The sequence below is a fragment of the Callionymus lyra genome, chromosome 4 (assembly GCF_982586985.1).
Source record: "Callionymus lyra chromosome 4, fCalLyr1.hap1.1, whole genome shotgun sequence".
Classification (NCBI taxonomy): domain Eukaryota; kingdom Metazoa; phylum Chordata; class Actinopteri; order Syngnathiformes; family Callionymidae; genus Callionymus; species Callionymus lyra.
In genome coordinates this window covers 26,150,431-26,168,235 of record NC_141821.1, presented here as the reverse complement: position 1 = coordinate 26,168,235, position 17,805 = coordinate 26,150,431, and the positions used below count along the sequence as shown (strand labels likewise).

The 17,805-nt window shown below is 37.5% G+C and overlaps 1 protein-coding gene across 14 annotated transcripts in view; it reads left to right on the top strand.

The window, feature by feature from the left end:
• Positions 1-17,805, top strand: part of LOC148082299 (receptor-type tyrosine-protein phosphatase delta-like) — a 346,341-nt gene that overhangs the window by 290,403 nt on the left and 38,133 nt on the right. For 5 of the 14 annotated variants that reach the window (XM_087789449.1, XM_087789447.1, XM_087789445.1 and 2 more), the window contains exons 12-21: positions 542-730; positions 5,498-5,608; positions 8,098-8,367; positions 10,179-10,760; positions 12,082-12,227; positions 12,402-12,546; positions 14,087-14,392; positions 15,115-15,308; positions 15,480-15,506; positions 16,490-16,607. In XM_087789449.1, the coding sequence (XP_087645575.1) occupies positions 542-730; positions 5,498-5,608; positions 8,098-8,367; positions 10,179-10,760; positions 12,082-12,227; positions 12,402-12,546; positions 14,087-14,392; positions 15,115-15,308; positions 15,480-15,506; positions 16,490-16,607 (2,088 nt within the window). Of the gene's footprint in view, positions 1-541; positions 731-3,359; positions 3,378-5,497; positions 5,609-8,097; positions 8,368-10,178; positions 10,761-12,081; positions 12,228-12,401; positions 12,547-14,086; positions 14,393-15,114; positions 15,309-15,479; positions 15,507-16,489; positions 16,608-17,805 lie in introns of all 14 variants that reach the window. The other 9 variants (XM_087789454.1, XM_087789452.1, XM_087789453.1 and 6 more) reach the window with 4 other exon arrangements.

Here is a 17,805-nt window from a genome sequence, read left to right as displayed (position 1 = left end):
CCAGAACCCAAAAGCATTGTTGGAAGCCGTCCATGATTGTCGTGCAGATGACGGCATCCGGAGACTCTTTCCAGATTAACGTCGCCGCATGGAAAAGAAAAAAAAAAAAGAAAGTCTTCAGTAAATTGTGCCAGTCACGGATGCAACAGGGAAAGGTGCAGCAACAGTTTAAAGGTGCAAGTTAACTTAAAGAGGGAGTCGAAGCAGGTCGAGTTTCACAGGGTGTTTAACAAACGAGCGTGACCCTGTTTAACCCTGAAACTCTGCCATCAACTATGCAGCTCTTTGCCAAACGCATCAGGGATGTAGTGAGAAGGATCCATGTAATGATGGAACACAGTTCTTCTTAATTATCTTTACCTTAGACCTCAGTCACTCACCCTTTTCAGTCATATGTTTTCCTTCCAAAAATTGTGTTATTTAAGTTTTAAACTGTTATGCAATTATCATTTTCCAAGCGACTTATGAACTTACTTACATCTGTTAAAACACTTGAGATATACTCAGCTAATGTATTGATTTATATCCTGTCTGTCAACAGAGGACCAGCTGCCGCCTGGGTTCCCCACCATAGACATGGGCCCACAGCTAAAAGTGGTGGAGCGAACACGCACCGCCACCATGCTCTGTGCGGCCAGTGGCAACCCCGACCCAGACATTACCTGGTTCAAGGATTTCCTGCCCGTCAACACCACCAACAATAATGGTCGGATCAAACAGCTCAGATCAGGTAGGTGTCCTGAGAGAGATTGGCTTATAAAGAAGGGTCTACTGTATTGTGGCTTCCTCTCCCCGACTCTTGCGTTCTCCCATACTCTTCTTCTTTCCATAATTTAACCTCTTATTTGCCTTTTCTTTAGGTAATGACATTGTTTCTACTGTTACCTGTCTTCTAATTTGAATATGCATAGATGTGTGCCGTGTGTGCGTCACCCTTTTGTCTTTCAGTGTTGTCATGGGATGTTGGTGGGATTATTTCCAGTTTTTAGTTTTTTTTTGTTTGTTTTTCTTTACTGGCTTCTTCTCAATCTGTGCTGCCCACATTTGCTCACTGCTGTCTCTATGGTCTATGAATGATTTTTGCATATTCTATTGATTTCACTGCATTGTTGCAGACTTTTTGTCAGCCCCGTTAACTTTTATTTTATAATTTATATTCTAAAAATCTAATCCAAACATGACTTAGTCCAGAGAAGAACCACAAGAATCAACAATTGCTTTAATTATTTACCAGTATATAAAATAAGGAAGCCACATATTTACTCCTTCATTTTTGGTTTGTTTTTGTGGTTTTAATAACTATAATTATTGTGGTTCATTTATATTTAAACAAAAACTGCTTTTAGAAAATGATTAAAAGAGCAGACAATTGCTAAATGTTTTTAAGGTGGTTATGTTTTATATTTTGATGTTTTTTAATCAGTTTCTTCAAAAACAAGTCTTTTCTGTTTCTGTTTGTCACTTCTTTTCTTTGTTTAAGTCGCACTATAACCTTTTCACTGTTCATGTTTTTGGAAAACTGTGTGTGAATAACTTTCTCATGTTCCTTTTTCTTGATTAACAAAGACTAACAGAATAAAAGTCTTGTTGACCAAACTTACCAAGAGAGTGTAATCCAATACTTATGCTGTCTTCTTTTTCTCTATATTTTTTAAATCTACAGAATCCTTTGGTAAGTGATTAGCTCTAAAGAACACACCACTCCCTCCACTAATTTCCATGACTCCAACAAATGTTAAAATGCATGGCATGCATTTTACTAACAGATAGTTGTCAGGCACATATAAGGGATACACACACTATTTTGTCAATCCAAAGAGATCCAGCTAGACACAGATGAGATAGAATATAATTAAGTACTATAAGTCTACCTTTATGAAGAGTTAACACGGTCTCTAAATCACAAGTTCATTGTTTGTGAGTCAAAAAGGTGCCATTATATTGTGTATTTTTAGGGAAGAGAAGATGAAAATGATGACTTTGCCGTATGCCCAAAGAGATTGCACTACCTTTTACCTTTCTCAGAGCAAAAGTGTACTTCAAACAGTCAGCTCTTTAAAGATCAACCATTTACTTCCAATGGTAATGTGGGGCAAGAGGTGATAGAAGGAGGTAGTGGAGGTTCCTGATGTGAGGGCCACCTCAAGACATCCGCGGAAACCAAACAAGAAAATCGTCGTATCATAGACCTAGACTATTAAAAGAAAACACACGCAAAGTTAAAGGATTGATCATGATATTGCCTCACAGGCAACCAGAATAGCAAAATTCATAGATGACAGACACAGATCTTTAGATTTTAAAACAAGGTTATCAGGTCTTAGTCAAAAAATATTGATGGAAAAGTGTTGCAGCCCAATAGGACAAGTAAAAAATGTAATTTTGATAAATGAAAAATAACCTATGTCTGGTGAACAGAAGAATTTCCCAAGTGTTTGTTACCAATTTAAACATATTTTTAAGATACATCAACAACAATTAAGATTTTTTTTTGGAATAGAAATGTGACAGCTTATTAAGTAAATGAGTTAGAAAGCAGAAAGTTATTATTTTTGCGTCTGAATTAGATTGAGCACTTTTTGTTATTTATTTAATCCATTGCTAATGCTAAAAAAAATGATTAAACAAACGTTGTTACAGAAGCAGAATACACTTTCACAAAGTAGCATCTCTTTTTTAAAGTATACCATGTTTATAGAGAAATGTATAATAAGGCACCGGAATGGTTGATGCTTTTGTCTCTTAGATTATTAGACAATTGGTAACAATTAATACATTAATTATTGCTAATACAGCAACAAACAACTAGGCTTGCTAACGTCAGGTTTTTAACTAGCTAAACTGTGAAAATAATTTTCAGTGTTGGACTTGTCAACAATGAACCTTCTGAGTCCAAGTACGCGCAGCTCAAAAATCCTTGATAAAGGTAGACTTATGTTAGTTATTTCCTCCTCATGACCTTACTCACAACGTGTACTCACTCACTGACCCTCCACTTACTCACTGACTCTTCTGTTTAACACTAAATGTCACTGATGTTTAAGGGGTGAAGAAATGATCAAAAGGGAATCGTTAAATGTCACTGACTTCAGCTTTTAGAGAAGCCTCCTCAAGATGATGCTTTTCCCTCCAATGAAAAAGTTCTACCTGACCAGTGATCTATGATGGAACCTGTGTTTTCTTGCCAAGTACTAGGGAACAGAAACACCACTCTCTCTCTCTCTCTTTCCTATCTTCTCCCCAGAATCTTTATTTACTGTAAAATCTGATTGATTCTTCTTCCAAAGCCCCCAGCCTCTCTTTACTCGTACTAATGCTTCTTCTTTCTAATCTTATTTGCATTCATATTATCCACCCAGGTGGTACACCAATACGAGGTAAGAGTGCTGAACTGATGTTCAGAGAATGAAAGTTAAACGAATTCATTCTTGTTGTCAAGCCATCCATTCAAACAAATCACCCACATATTGTCCGACGAAACCATCACCTCCATTTCATTCCCACACCCTTGCCTCCCTTCTTATTTGTCCTGTTTACATTTAAACTCCATCAGTTTTTTCGTATGCTTTTTTTTTTCTTCCTTTTTTGTATTCTGGTTTTCATGAAACTGTTTAGCTCAGTTGTGATATGCTTCCTCTGGCTCAAATAAGCATATCCAATGAATATTTTTTCCCCCCCTCTTACTATTCTTTTTTTTTTTTTTTTACGCTCAGTTTTGTTTTCTTTTTTGGCCATAGCAAATCATGTGTCGCTCTTTTTGTCCAACTAAAACAACCAAGCATTTTTCCCCCTTAGCTGTTCTTGTTCAGCACTAAAAATACGCACAGCTGCTGAGGAAGGCAGGCATGCTGAAGACAACGTTGCTTCACTTCTGCTTTTTTTATTCCTGCAAAATAAATCCTTCTATTTTGACTCCATTTCTTCTACTTGCTTTCCTCTCCTATACCTCTACAAAAAAGCCCAAACAACCACTTTTTTGATAAAGTTTCTACGGTGCTTTTTTCTCTTTCACCATTTTTCTTACTTTTCTTGGGTTTGGCAACTACTTTACTTTTTGACTTTTTTTCTTCAAGGTTTGAGGAATGCAAACAGTAGTCTGGCGAGGACCCCAATGGCTCATTTTTGCCCGGGTGACATGGAGCAGGAGAGTTGTTGATGCATTCAAAGCAATTTTTCCCCCCAATGATGTGACACCACACTGCTGATCCCATTTGTGGATTTTTATGGGTGTCTTTTATGGCAGTGGTCGGTTTCCTTCTTGTTGGCTGAGGCCATCGTTTTGAATTTTGTCTTCTAATCCCAATGCATTTTATTTTTCAGCTAAGGGTTGTCTGAAGGTTGTAAGTTGTGCTGACGTACACATCTTGCTCAGATTTGCATGATGACACTTTTGTTCCAGAGGGTTTTAATGTTGGTTTTGATTTGAAAAGACCTCGACTCACAATCCCCCGTCACCCTCCTCCCCCCTAAAAAAAGAAACAACTTCAGCAGCAATTTTATTTTTTTATGAGCTGCATTTTACTTCCAAATTGTGATCTGTGACCAAGTAGACCAAAATTCCGTTTATTTGGTTGAATTATTCTTCCTTGTTATGCTGCTTTCTTATATTGTAAACCTTTTTTTGTTTGATCCATGTTTCCCTGAAGCAGTACCACTCATCCCCATAATAATCAGTGCAGTGACATCTTGCATTTTGAGAACGTTGTCCTCAAGTGATACATTTTTGGAGGCTATTTTTTTGTAGGTTAATGACTTGTGACAAAAGACACTTCATCTGTCATCTTGCTTGACGATAAGTGCCTTTTGTATGTTTTAATGATGATGTGTTAGTTTGGAGTGGACTTTGAAAGATGTTTTCTTTCATGTCCTCACAACTGGTTGTCAAATCTATATATATATATATACAAAAAGGAAAATATGGTAATTTGCAATTTAAGTGTAGCAAAATCATTGATATCATAGTCAGTAGTCAATGGTGAATTGCTACCTTTCTCTAAATCAACCTAATGATCCTGCCCAGGGTTTGTTTAAGTCCAAGATTAAAGCCAGTAAATATACATTATAAAAATCTTTTTTTCGCCTATCAAGTCAAAGGCAGCTATATCTGCACTTTTACTACTATTTACTTACGTATTTAAATTGTAAATAATTAATATACTGTAGTTATCAAGTCATGCATACATTGCTTTGAGTACAGGATTTGATGGAGATTGGATAAATTGTAAAGAATAATATGTGTTTTTTTGGAGGTTAATGTATATATATATAGATAAAATATAATGTAAAATAGGAAGCAGATTGAGTTAAGACAGATGACGTCATAACTACTGATCATCGCGTCAAGTATTAAAAGGCAAAACTAAACTAGAGTTCATCTAAAGTCAATCTTTTTCGAGATTTATTCATAATAGTTTTCTTTTTTAAATATGTCCTGCTAAAGCAAAAACAACGATCTAATCAAACATTTTGCTTTGCACCATTTGTTATTCCCTACCAGGAGCCCTCCAGATTGAGCAAAGCGAAGAGTCGGACCAGGGCAAGTATGAATGTGTGGCGACCAACAACGATGGAACGCGTTACTCCGCCCCCGCCAACCTCTACGTCCGAGGTAAGAAGGGCATCCTCACTAGATCAAATGTGTTTGTAAGGATAGTGATATGTGTAAGGGATTAGCCTGCGTAAGACACATTTAATTTGTCTTTATATAGGTCCACCTGCATTCAATTTCACCTCTAGAAATACATTTTTCCGTGCTTTTTCCTTATTATAGTATTGCCTGCCTGCCAGTGAATTCTCCCATAGGAGACAAGCCTCGAACCTTTCCCGAACTATGTCCTTTCTCTCCTGATTAAGAGCTGTAAAGCACACCAATGGCCCTTTATTTCATCCCTAAAAAAATATATATATTCTTTTTATATATCCTATATCCTAATAGAGGAGTTTCTGTAGGAACCGGGACAGTGAGGAGCCAGACGCACAACAGAACTGCCAAAAAGAAAAGTAAACTAACTGAAAAGAGAAATTCAGGCCATTGACAAATTGCCTGGAACACACAATCAAACTCCATACAAGGAACAAATAATCCACTTGGAAGGGAAACTTCAGAAAACAAGCCTAGAATGTGAGGTCGTACCAAGCAATGCAACGTCCTGACACCAGCTGATGGAAACACCGAAACAAGAAAACAGGGGATATTGGGTAAATTGACGAGAAGTCATGCGTCCATTAGAGCTCGCCAGTGCAAGAGTAGGACCGACATGCTTTCTGCAGCTAGTGGAGAAGAAAAATATTATATGACTGGCAGAGTTTGACATTCACTTTCATATTATATCTGAGGAAAAATAGTTTCCAATTTAAATCTTTCAATATGGCACATTTTTTAAAATTCTGGGTTACACACAATGTTTTTTTTAGCCACAAACATGACCTGTATTGTTTGTTTATCTGCTTGAGTTGAGCTGTCTGAGCTGTGTTTTACAAGCTTACTGGAGAGAAACATGAGGCTCTCACTATGACCGCCTGTCCTTCGAATTGTTCCTGAGCTGCATCGAAACCTGAAACAAACATGTGTTTTTTTTACTCTCTCTGCTCTCCCCCTGCTCTTCTCCTTCCCCTACTTTATTTATTCTGCATCCCTTTTCCCCCTCCGTCCACTCAGAGCTACGAGAAGGTTGGTGTTTTCCATTATTAGACCAAGAGAAACAAACATCTAATTTTAAGGGTTTCAAATCAAAGTCACATTTCAATGTTGTGTTGATTTTCACTCCTCATCATGTGTCTCATCATATATTATATACTTTATTCATGGTATTATTGCCTTTTGCTCGGTGAAATGTTTGACTGTCAGCTGTGCATGTTGGCGTCCATCAGAGATGTTCACGTATATTTTCAACCACCAAGAGTCTCTTTCCACGTTCTGCCGACATCCTTTACTTTTAATCCTCTCAGTTGGTACTTTTTAGTTCAAAGCCAAAGCAAAAATAGTCACGACTGCTTAAATCATAAACACAAACCTGTCGCTGTCGACTTTCCATCATTTTAGACAAACAAAAAAAATGCATGTTTTAATCTTATTTCCTGGCAACATTAGTTATTTTAGTCCAGTGACCTACTTCCCCTTAGAGTGTGTTCATCTATCCACCTTCCTCCGAGCAAACGACCATTGATTTCTCAGACATCTGGAGCAGATTCAACAGGTCTTTAGATCGTAAGACGTAAAACTGAGGCAGAGCTGTAAAGACGTGTGGACTCGGATACTCTTGACTAATGTAATGGTATTTAAATGGGCAAGGTAATACGATATCTGCAGGGAGTGCGATCCAATTGGATATTCATTAAGGATTGAGCGTGAGAAACGTTGTATTTAATAATGCAAGCGGTTCCTCTTCGGAGAGCTTCGGTCTGCTGGAAGTGCAAAACCTTAGATGTGCTGAAAAACCTGCTCATTTGCTGGTTAACCATGACGGCAGGTTTACAGAAAAAACACTGTGTTTCTATGGCAGGACCAATTAATAGAAATGGAGGAAACATGTAAGTAAGTAAGTAATTTTGATTTTTATATAATGCTTTTCCAGACCAGGGTCACAAAGCGCTTAAACAATCAAAACAATATTCAATAAAGTATATACTTTAAACACAGGAGTTCCAGAAAATCAAGGAAATGTGTATACATGTGTAAATAGTTAATAATAATAGCAGAAATTAGACAGTTGATATTTTATGACATACAATATTTCAGTTAGAACAGGTTATATAATTAATCTGTAGTGAAATCCAGGGATGGACGGTGAATTGAAGGAAAGACTGCATTATGTTTTTATATTTCATTATTTGAACTCTTGGTGCTTCATCCGACTCCCACTTTCTGTACTTTTCTTTCACATGAGCTGAAAGTACACACCAGGGAGTATTTGTGTTGACTCTTGGGCTCTTTGTGCATCTGTTTATCTGTTCTTGTGCTTCGTGCGCCGTGCTCGTGACGACGTGAACTCATTTCCAGATCAATTGTGTCCGTCATACATCACAGAATCCAGTTTTTGTTGCTTTTTTTTCGTTTTCAACCTGGAATTGAATTCAAAACCTGCATTTTCCCTTCAGTCCGCCGGGTGCCACCACGATTCTCCATCCCGCCGACAGACAACGAGATCATGCCGGGAGGCAGCGTCAACATCACGTGCGTGGCGGTGGGTTCGCCCATGCCGTACGTGAAGTGGATGCTCGGCGCCGAGGACCTGACGCCGGAGGACGACATGCCCATCGGACGCAACGTCCTGGAGCTCACCGACGTTCGGCAGTCGGCCAACTACACGTGTGTCGCCATGTCCACGCTGGGCGTGATAGAGGCTGTGGCTCAGATCACAGTTAAAGGTAAGAATGCAGTCGTGTATAGAACATAATTATCATCCAACTTTCTATAGATTTGTGTAAATGTTATTTGACTCTTTCAACTTAAATGAGCCGCTGGTGGACGACTTACAAACAAAAGTAATTATGTCAAGTAATGACTCAAACTGTTACTACGGAAGTCATATTTGGGGATTGTACCAAGTTAATATGGTTATAATGATCCCATATATATGGCCACTATTGACTAAATATTGGTCATTTATTAGTAAAAATGACCAAAAATCAACATCTCTGAAAATGGGAATAAATATCGCAAAGCCAGTTGAATATCTGGCGGACCATGTGAACGCAAATAAATGTTCCCTAAATATGTAAATTTGTTGTTTATGCGGTCTCAAAAAACTGGAGAATTACGACAATTTTGACAGCAAAATCTTGTAAACAGGCAAAAATGAACTTTTTTGAAAATGGGAAATGCCGGAAATCCAAAGTCTAATATTTGGCAGACCATGTGGACGCAAATAAATGTTGAGCAAAAGTGTAAAATGTTGTTTTCTGATTTAAAAGAAAACGGGAAAATTCTACCTTTTTTCATCATGAAAATTTGTAAAAACGGCCAAAAATCAACATCTCTGAAAATGGGAAATAACGTCGGAAATTTAAAGTATAATATCTGGCGGACCATGTGAACGCAAATAAAGGTTTCCTAAATATGTACATTTTTTGTTTATGAGGTCTCAAAAAACTAGAAAATTCGTACAATTATTACCACAAAATCTTGTAAAAACAGCCAAAATTTAACTTTTTTGAAAATGGGAAATGCCGGAAATCCAAATTATAGTATCTGGCGGACCGTGTGGACGCAAATAAATGTTGAGCAAAAGTGTAAAATGTTGTTTTCTGATTTAAAAGAAAAGGGGAAAATTCTACCTTTTTTCATCATGAAAATTTGTAAAAACGGCCAAAAATCAAGGTCTCTGAAAATGGGAAGTAATGTCGCAAAACCGGTTTAATATCTGGTGAACCATGTGAACGCAAATAACTGTTCCCCAAATATGTAAATTTGTTGTTTATGAGGTCTCAAATAACTGGAAAATTCTGACAATTTTTACGACAAAATCTTTTAAAAACAGCCAAAAATGAACTTTTTTGAAAATGGGAAATGCCGGAAATCCAAAGTATAATATCTGGCAGACCATGTGGACGCAAATACATTTTGAGCAAAAGTTATACCTTTTTTCATCATGAAAACTTGTAAAAACGGTCAAAAATCAACGTCTCTCAAAATGGGAAATAATGTCGGAAATTTAAAGTATAATAACTGGCGGACCACGTGAACGCAAATAAATGTTTTCTGAAGTCTCAAAAAAACAGGAAAATTCGACCGATTTTCATTACGAAAACTAGTAAAAAACATGTATTTTTAAAACGACTTTTGTGTCACACTTACAGTTTGATAACGGTATTTCTACTTCTGGTATCACGGGGAATTATAAGACACTTGCACAAACACACACTATTTTTTTCCTGCAGACTTAACGAAGATATGAGTGGAAATATAACAGTCTGACAGCCTGTTCCCCCAAAGCACAGTTCAGACGACATGTGGGAGCTGCTGCCTGTTATCTGCTGCTGTGTGGTGAATTAAAGCAATAAATTGAGCTTCTAAATTATTCAAGTCATAAACAGTTTGAAAGCTGAGATTCATATGAATCGTTTGAGTCTGCTGTCCAAGTGTTTCAACTAATTAGTGCAATATATCCCCCCCTGTGTTTAGGTAGCAACGCTTCCTAGAACTAATATTTTATGTTCTCATTGCTTTTTGACCGCAGCCTTGCCTAAAGCTCCGGGAGTCCCTGTGGTGACTGAGCGCACCGCCACCAGCATCACACTGACTTGGGACTCTGGGAATCCTGAACCTGTTTCTTACTACATCATCCAACACAAGTCCAAGTACTCGGAAGACTTGTACAAGGAGATCGATGGTGTGGCGACGACTCGCTACAGTGTCGGCGGCCTCAGCCCTTACTCCGACTACGAGTTCCGGGTGTTGGCTGTGAACAACATCGGGCGAGGGCCACCCAGTGACAGCATCGAGGCCAAGACAGCGGAACAAGCGCCCAGTACTGCCCCGAGGCAGGTCCGTGGACACATGATGAGCACGACTACGGCGGTGATTCACTGGGACGAGCCAGAGGAGGCCAACGGTCAGATTATGGGATACAGAGTCTACTACACATTGGAGCCGACCCAGCACGTGAACCTCTGGGAGAAGCAGATCGTCCGAGGGTCTAACTTTGTCACCATCCAGGGTCTGATCCCAAATAAAACCTACAACATCAAGGTGCTGGCTTACACTTCGGTGGGTGATGGACCGCTTTCTCCAGATCTTCAGATCATTGCAAAAACTGGAGGTGAGAGTTCACAATATCATGAGAACATTCTTGCACACATACAGACCTGTTCATGAAAAAAAAGGACCTATATACCTAATAACCCTAATCCTCCAACTGTTGGATAACCTGCTCAACAATCCGAGGCACACCCGCCCCAATAACTTTGTTTGTATCATTATAGATATAGTGGGTCTCATTCATAAATAGCGGTTAATTTACACTGCAAAAAACTTATCTTAATAAAAGAAAGAAATACTTGGTGATTGCAGTGTTGCAAAGGTGACAATCACAAAATGTTTACAAAAAAAAAGAAAGTACCTTTAAAACTCTAAAAGGCATCGGGATAACCTCACCTCTGATAACATTTATAGTGAGAGTTCACCTAAAACTTCACTCATTTTCTACTCATCCTCTTGTCGACTAAGGGTTGGGATTATTTTCAGAGTAATCTGTTGATTTTAAGAGTTACAGACAAAAATAGTATGTTCAATCTCCGCTTCAGAAAAGTTTGTCTTTGACAAGTGGACAGGATCATCCTTATATGGTCAATAATGGGCGGTGATTCATGCTGTTGACTCTTCTCTCACTTTTAGATTCATTATTTACTCACTTGTTTACCATTAGATCTGAGTATTCCACGTCCTTCATGAATACAGTGTAGATTTCTCTTAGCGGAAACCTTCACGTGAAAATCTGCTCAGGGATTTACTTGCACTTTATGAATGAAACCCAATGTGTAAATAGCACACGGTTAACATTTCAAAAATTGTTTATAAATGTATAAATCCAATATATTTGTTGGGATTGACGATCACCTGCCACATGGTAATACAATGGGCATCAAGAAATGTCTGAACTGATTAAAGTATGTATTTGATGGTGTATGGAAAATGAACACATGCAAGTTGTTTCCATATTACCACATTCTAACACATTTGATTCTGAAAGTATGTTCAATACTTTGGCCAATTAGTAGAATGTCAATGCTAAGTTATAGGTAAATGAAGCCTCATGAAGCAGCTGATGCTGTATCATGATACAGACCACTAGATGGCAACCTCAGTGAAAGTGATGCCAGGTTTCATTGAATTAGTAGATCAGAGCAAAAGGTTATAAAGCATAAGTGACCTTTTAAAATGAAGATGCTTTATCGTTAAACAACCGATGCAGTATCATGAGGCTTCATCAACACATCACTACTCAGCACTTAGACTATAAATAACGGCCTATAAAATGGAGGTCTGGGTTTCCTCAAACAAGTACCTGTTCTGTTGACGTTCTATTGATTGCTGATATTAATTCAAAATCCAATACCTTCTTACACGTGCTTCTGTTCCAGTTCCATCCCAACCAACTGAGTTCAGAGGAGAAGCCAAATCAGAAACCAGTATTTTGCTGTCATGGGTCGCTCCAGCTCAGACGGGACAAGAAAATCAAATCACAGGTTATGAGCTCATGTACAGGAAGAGAGATGACAAGGATGAGGTAAGTTTGGCCTTTTTTTTTGTGTCACCGATATGTTAACGGCCACTTTATAAACACAGTTAAGCAGTATAGTATATAATCATCATCTATACATCCATCCTCATTGAACAACATTTACAGTAAAAAAAAAAGAAAATTGTTTGACTGACCGTATCATTTCCCTTCTTTCAACAGAAACGAGTCAGTTTTGAACCCACGACCACCTACTTTCTGAAGGACTTGAAGCCCTTTACCACGTATACGTTTCGTCTGGCTGCCCGAAGCAAACATGGCGTCGGAGCGTACACCAACGAGATCTCTGCAGAGACTCCCCAGACACGTAGGTCGCTCTATACATCTGACAGTTCTGCTTATTTTCATATGCATTTCTAATGCAAAATTGAACACACAACTACAAAAGTTGTAAGGTAATGCATTTGAAAATAAACCCTACTATCTTTTTTGACACGTAAACTGGGTTCTTCATTCAAGAAACAAGATTCCTAACCATTTATACAACTGCTATTGACACCTTTAAACAAAATTCTTTTTTTATTTTGACAATTTAATCAGAAAAGAAGCCTTGTTTCTTGATGCTTCTTGTTAGGAAAAAAAACAACTTTGCTGATCTTGTACTGCAGGACTTTTTCAGTGTCAAACATTTGAACAATTTTTTGGAAATATCAAAGTCTTCTTGAAACACCATAATTATTATGAGTCAGTCATTGTTCGCCCTCCGTAAACTTTTTCTTAATCGACAGAGAGAGAAAACACATAAAGACATAGACAGTAAAGACATCATCGTCGCAACATTTGTATAAACTTGGACACACATTGAAATACAGAACTACAAAAAGAGTTACATAAATCAAGCTTTTAATTGAGCCATGGCAACCATGAATTGGTAATATTTGCGTTATATTCCAGGAATATTTATGCAGTTTTTTACTTCTGTTTTTCTTTTAAAAATTCTTTAAATTCAATTATGTACAATTTCAGACCTAAAAAAGTCTTGTGGTACTGTTAAAACACTTTTATTTTTTAAATCTGCTTTCTATGTCAGCACTTCCATCAACAAAGTGACGACCTTAATTTGATCTAAAGCCAAATGGATTGCGGAGTAATGACATCATAGAAAGCTCAACCCAGTATTTTCTTTCTTCTAAATGCGGCAGACCTCACATTCATGCTCTTGCTCTAATTTGGACTGGATTGGCATGTGTTAAGGAACAAAAAAACATTTTTCAATAATAAGCGATAATTGAATCATGAATCTGAGGTCTTTAAGTAAAGCAGAAAATAGGTAGGTATTTGAATAATTTAATATGAGGTCAAGTATTAACAACCCAAGTGCATGTCGATGTCAGAAGAGTAATAAAAGAGTCATGTCTCCCTGGGAAGTTCTCTGTTGTATAATCAGGCTTTTACCACAAACCAACAGGCTTCGGAAAGGTTGGTGACAAACTTAATGTTTGTTTCTTTTCTATTTCTATTGAAATATCTAAACATCAACCTTTATTGTTCTTGGATTGATGGTAACTGCTTAGAAATGTATCCCAGAATAGATTCTTTGGTTTTAATGTTTAACATTAATGTTTAAATGCTAAGGTAGGTTTTATGAGGGTCTATCCCAACATCCCATCCGTCATCCGTGTGAGTGCACTTCAGTTGATGCCTTAGTTTCCGTTGTTTGATTTAAGTTCAACCTTCCACTCTTCATTGTGCTGTGTCCTCATTATATCATTTTCCCATTTCTTTTTTTTTCTGTTGGTCACTCCAATCATTCCCAAACCTACACAACAATTCTAAACGAACAAACCAAAATGAACGGATCGTCCACCCAAACAATATAAAACCTTTGAAAAAATTCAACCATCTAGACCCCTACGGACCCCCGCAGGAGGTCCAGTGTTTTAGCCCCAGCTCTACCAGTGTCCTTGTAAGTTGGCAGCCGCCGACCACGGATTTCCAAAATGGGATCATAACAAAATACACCATCAAATACGCTGCCACTGAAGGGGAGGATGCCACCACTCACCAAATCACCAGCGTCCCACCAGAAAGTTCACAGTACCTTTTGGCGAACTTGGAAAAGTGGACAGAGTACAACGTGACAGTCACTGCTCACACAGATGCTGGAGCAGGACCAGAGAGTCAGCCGCTGCTGGTCCGCACGGAGGAGGACGGTATGTGCCCTCTCCAGCTGCAAATCCAATCCCTCTTTTTAATCTAACAGCCTCGACTTAATCTACAACCCTTCCTCCTTTCTAACTTCTTCTACTGGGAATTTTTATTTTTTTTTTCATTTTTATTTTTATTAATAAACTATGAGAAAGCCGTTTTTTTCGTGACTATTTCAACACATGGTATGGATTTTTTTTCCCGTTGCACCAACATCCAATCCCAGCTGTCATTTTGTCACATTTTTCACTTCTCCGCTGAATTTTATGGTACAAGTGAGAGAAATAAATTTTATATGAACTGTGCGATGTTTTGGACAGTGGGAATGGTGAGGGGGCTACAGGTCTGTATTTTTTTTAAACCTCTTTACATTTTTTTTTTTTTACTCATTTTCCCTCCTGTTTCCTAGCCAAAACTATTGACACGCTTCAAGAATACCTTGAAGCCCAACTTTGGCTTTTTTTCCATGTTGAAAGAGGAGGTCAGCTGTCAGACCTGTTTTTTTTTTTTTGTTTTTTGTTTTTGCTGTCGTCCCTCCCTCCTTTACCATTGTTGAAATATTGCTGCGTTTGAAGCAGCATTACTGCAATTTTGTGACATTTTTTTTATTTTTTTTTTCATGACTGCCGAACCACCGAGCTGTGGAGCACATTAAAAAAATATTGGCCTTAGAAGGTTCTCTGTGATTTTGACCTCTTTTTCCTATTCCATGGTGTTCCTTCTCCAGTGCCTAGCGGGCCACCTCGTAAAGTTGAGGTGGAAGCTGTCAACTCCTCATCAATTAAAGTGATCTGGCGCTCGCCGATGCCCACAAAGCAGCACGGTCAGATCCGAGGATACCAGGTGCACTATGTCAGAATGGTTAATGGGGAGCCTACGGGACAGCCAGTCATCAAGGACATCTTGATGGATGATGCCCAGGTACAGCATCCTTCTCCTAGACACACGCATCCACTATCTTTGCAACACAACTGAGAAGCTAAACATCGTCTAGTATTACCATTCATGAAGGACTAACATGTGTATTTCTCTTGGAACATTTCCCAAGTAGTAATCTGTCTTTTTTCTCCTTTTATTTGCCATTCTGATCAGTGGGAATATGATGATACAACTGACCATGTAAGTATTTCTAACCATCTTTATAATATAATCAATCAATCACATGTTATAATAAGACTGGATTATAGTTAACATTTAATAGTAGATTTCAAGAGTATGTTAACAAAAGCACCAATCAAAAGGCAATGTGTGTTGGTGTTGCTAGAATTTTCATTTTATTTTAACCAAAATTAAATCCTTGTAACTGACGACTCTTTTTGAAATTGTATCCCCATAAATTAAGTATATTTATGAGTTAATAATGTATTTATTAAAAAATTAGTTGACGGAGACTTGATATATCTGATTTTTAAAGAGGAAAATGTTAATTAAAGTGACTTTAAGTAGCTCAAACTCAGTAATAACTTTAAACCTTGGAACATCTTATTCAATGAAAACTACTTAAAAAAAAGACCTGCTGGCAGTCAGTTAACTTATGAAGGGAAAGGATGTAATAAAAAAAGGCCATATTACGGCTACATAAGTTTGATGACAGCGTAAAATAGGGTATGGTGCGTGACGCTGACTCGCTGTGGCAACCCCTAATGGGAAATGCTGAGGACGACAATAGCTGCTGATTCATATCATTTTTTAATTGTCCTTTTTTTTATTGAATCTATTTAAAGTTCACTGCTGCGTGCAGCATGGAATAGAGAGGAGATGGCTGATATTGTCATATAATATAGAGATAAACTGGTAGACAAATGTGAGTGAAGCTAAAAAAAACAAAATGTCTTCATTATGACAACATTTCCTAACCCACTGTTTTCCTTAAAGAAATAAGTGGATTAGTTGACATGACTGTCAACCAGTAGGTATAACAAACAAAGGCAGCTGATTTCAACGTCATCATTTATCCCTACTTAAAGAAACCGTAAATATGAAATGGAATGGGAGTAAAATACAAGGATATTTGACAGCATTAAACAATATGCACTGTTAAGTTGACAACATAATGAAGACCATCATAATTGAATGGAAATGTATGAAATATTTGTCCACAGGAAATGATCATAATAGAGCTGCAGGCTGAAACCACATACTCGGTCACCGTGGCTGCCTACACAACCAAAGGCGACGGGGCACGCAGCAAACCCAAACTCATCACCACCACTGGTGCAGGTAATGAGAGTCCACCTGAGAGGGGCTTTGTGTTTGTTGTTAGTAGCAGAATATAATATTTGTGACCATTTATGTACCAGGAATTGCGTAGATATTGCTTTGTACTTAAATTCTGAAAATGGGGCACACACAAAAACACACACACACTAACAGAAAACACACATGCTAGTCTATGTGAAATCTGTATAGAATTTCAAATTCCTCTATTTTAATATTAATTAAGCCTTAGATTCTCTGTGTGATCAGAAAACAGATTAGCGATTTACAGTTTCTATTGTTAATTTAAAACATGACTTACATGGGTCACAAGCTGTGGTAAATTAGTTCAGATTTGTTCTCGTTAAAATGTTTATACCTATGTTATTAATACTAGTACAGTTTTACAGATACAATAAGGGGCTTGATGGAAGGATCTGAAGATGACGTTAAACAAGAAAAAACTTTAATCACTGACTAGTAATGATGTTAAGTGATAGAATTCTGGGCTGTTAATTCATAATACACAACACAATCATTGACCTGTTTAATTGCAATTTGGGAGTAAGTAAATGGAGTGCAGAAAATTAGTGGCATTGCTTCTGTTAGGGCCCATAATGGAAACTCTTCAACACGTTAAAATGATAAATATAATGTTTATAATAAGGTACAAATTAACGTCTTCACATAGTGTTTTCATTTTGTAAAACTTACATAATCCCGATTATATCATTTTAATGGTTTTCAAGTTAGTGTTTTTTCAAAAAGTAAAAGATTAAAATGTAAAACATAATCAGAAGATTGGGCTTAAACAACCATAACAATGTCCACTGACTCAGTGTCGTATCTACTGGGCATTAGAGGTTGTTATCAGAGTGTATTTGACTTCAATTAATCATGTGATATGATGTACACTAGTCGGGTAATTCAGTGTTCAAGTTTTAAAACAATATTTGCCGTCGGAAGAGTTTTTGGCAAAACAGCCATTCTATTATTTGATGCTGTATCACAATACAGTTTAAAAGGCCACTAGAGGGCATCTTCAATAAATATGATGGCAGGTTTCAGCACAAACAAAAACTCAGTGACGGTATTAATATTTAAACATAAACCATGAATAAGAATAATCCACCAGATCACCTATGTTGCCGTGACTCTTCAAAAAATTCCCCAATGTTTACCATTTTCGACCACCATTTTGTTCCAAGTTTCACAAATTAAG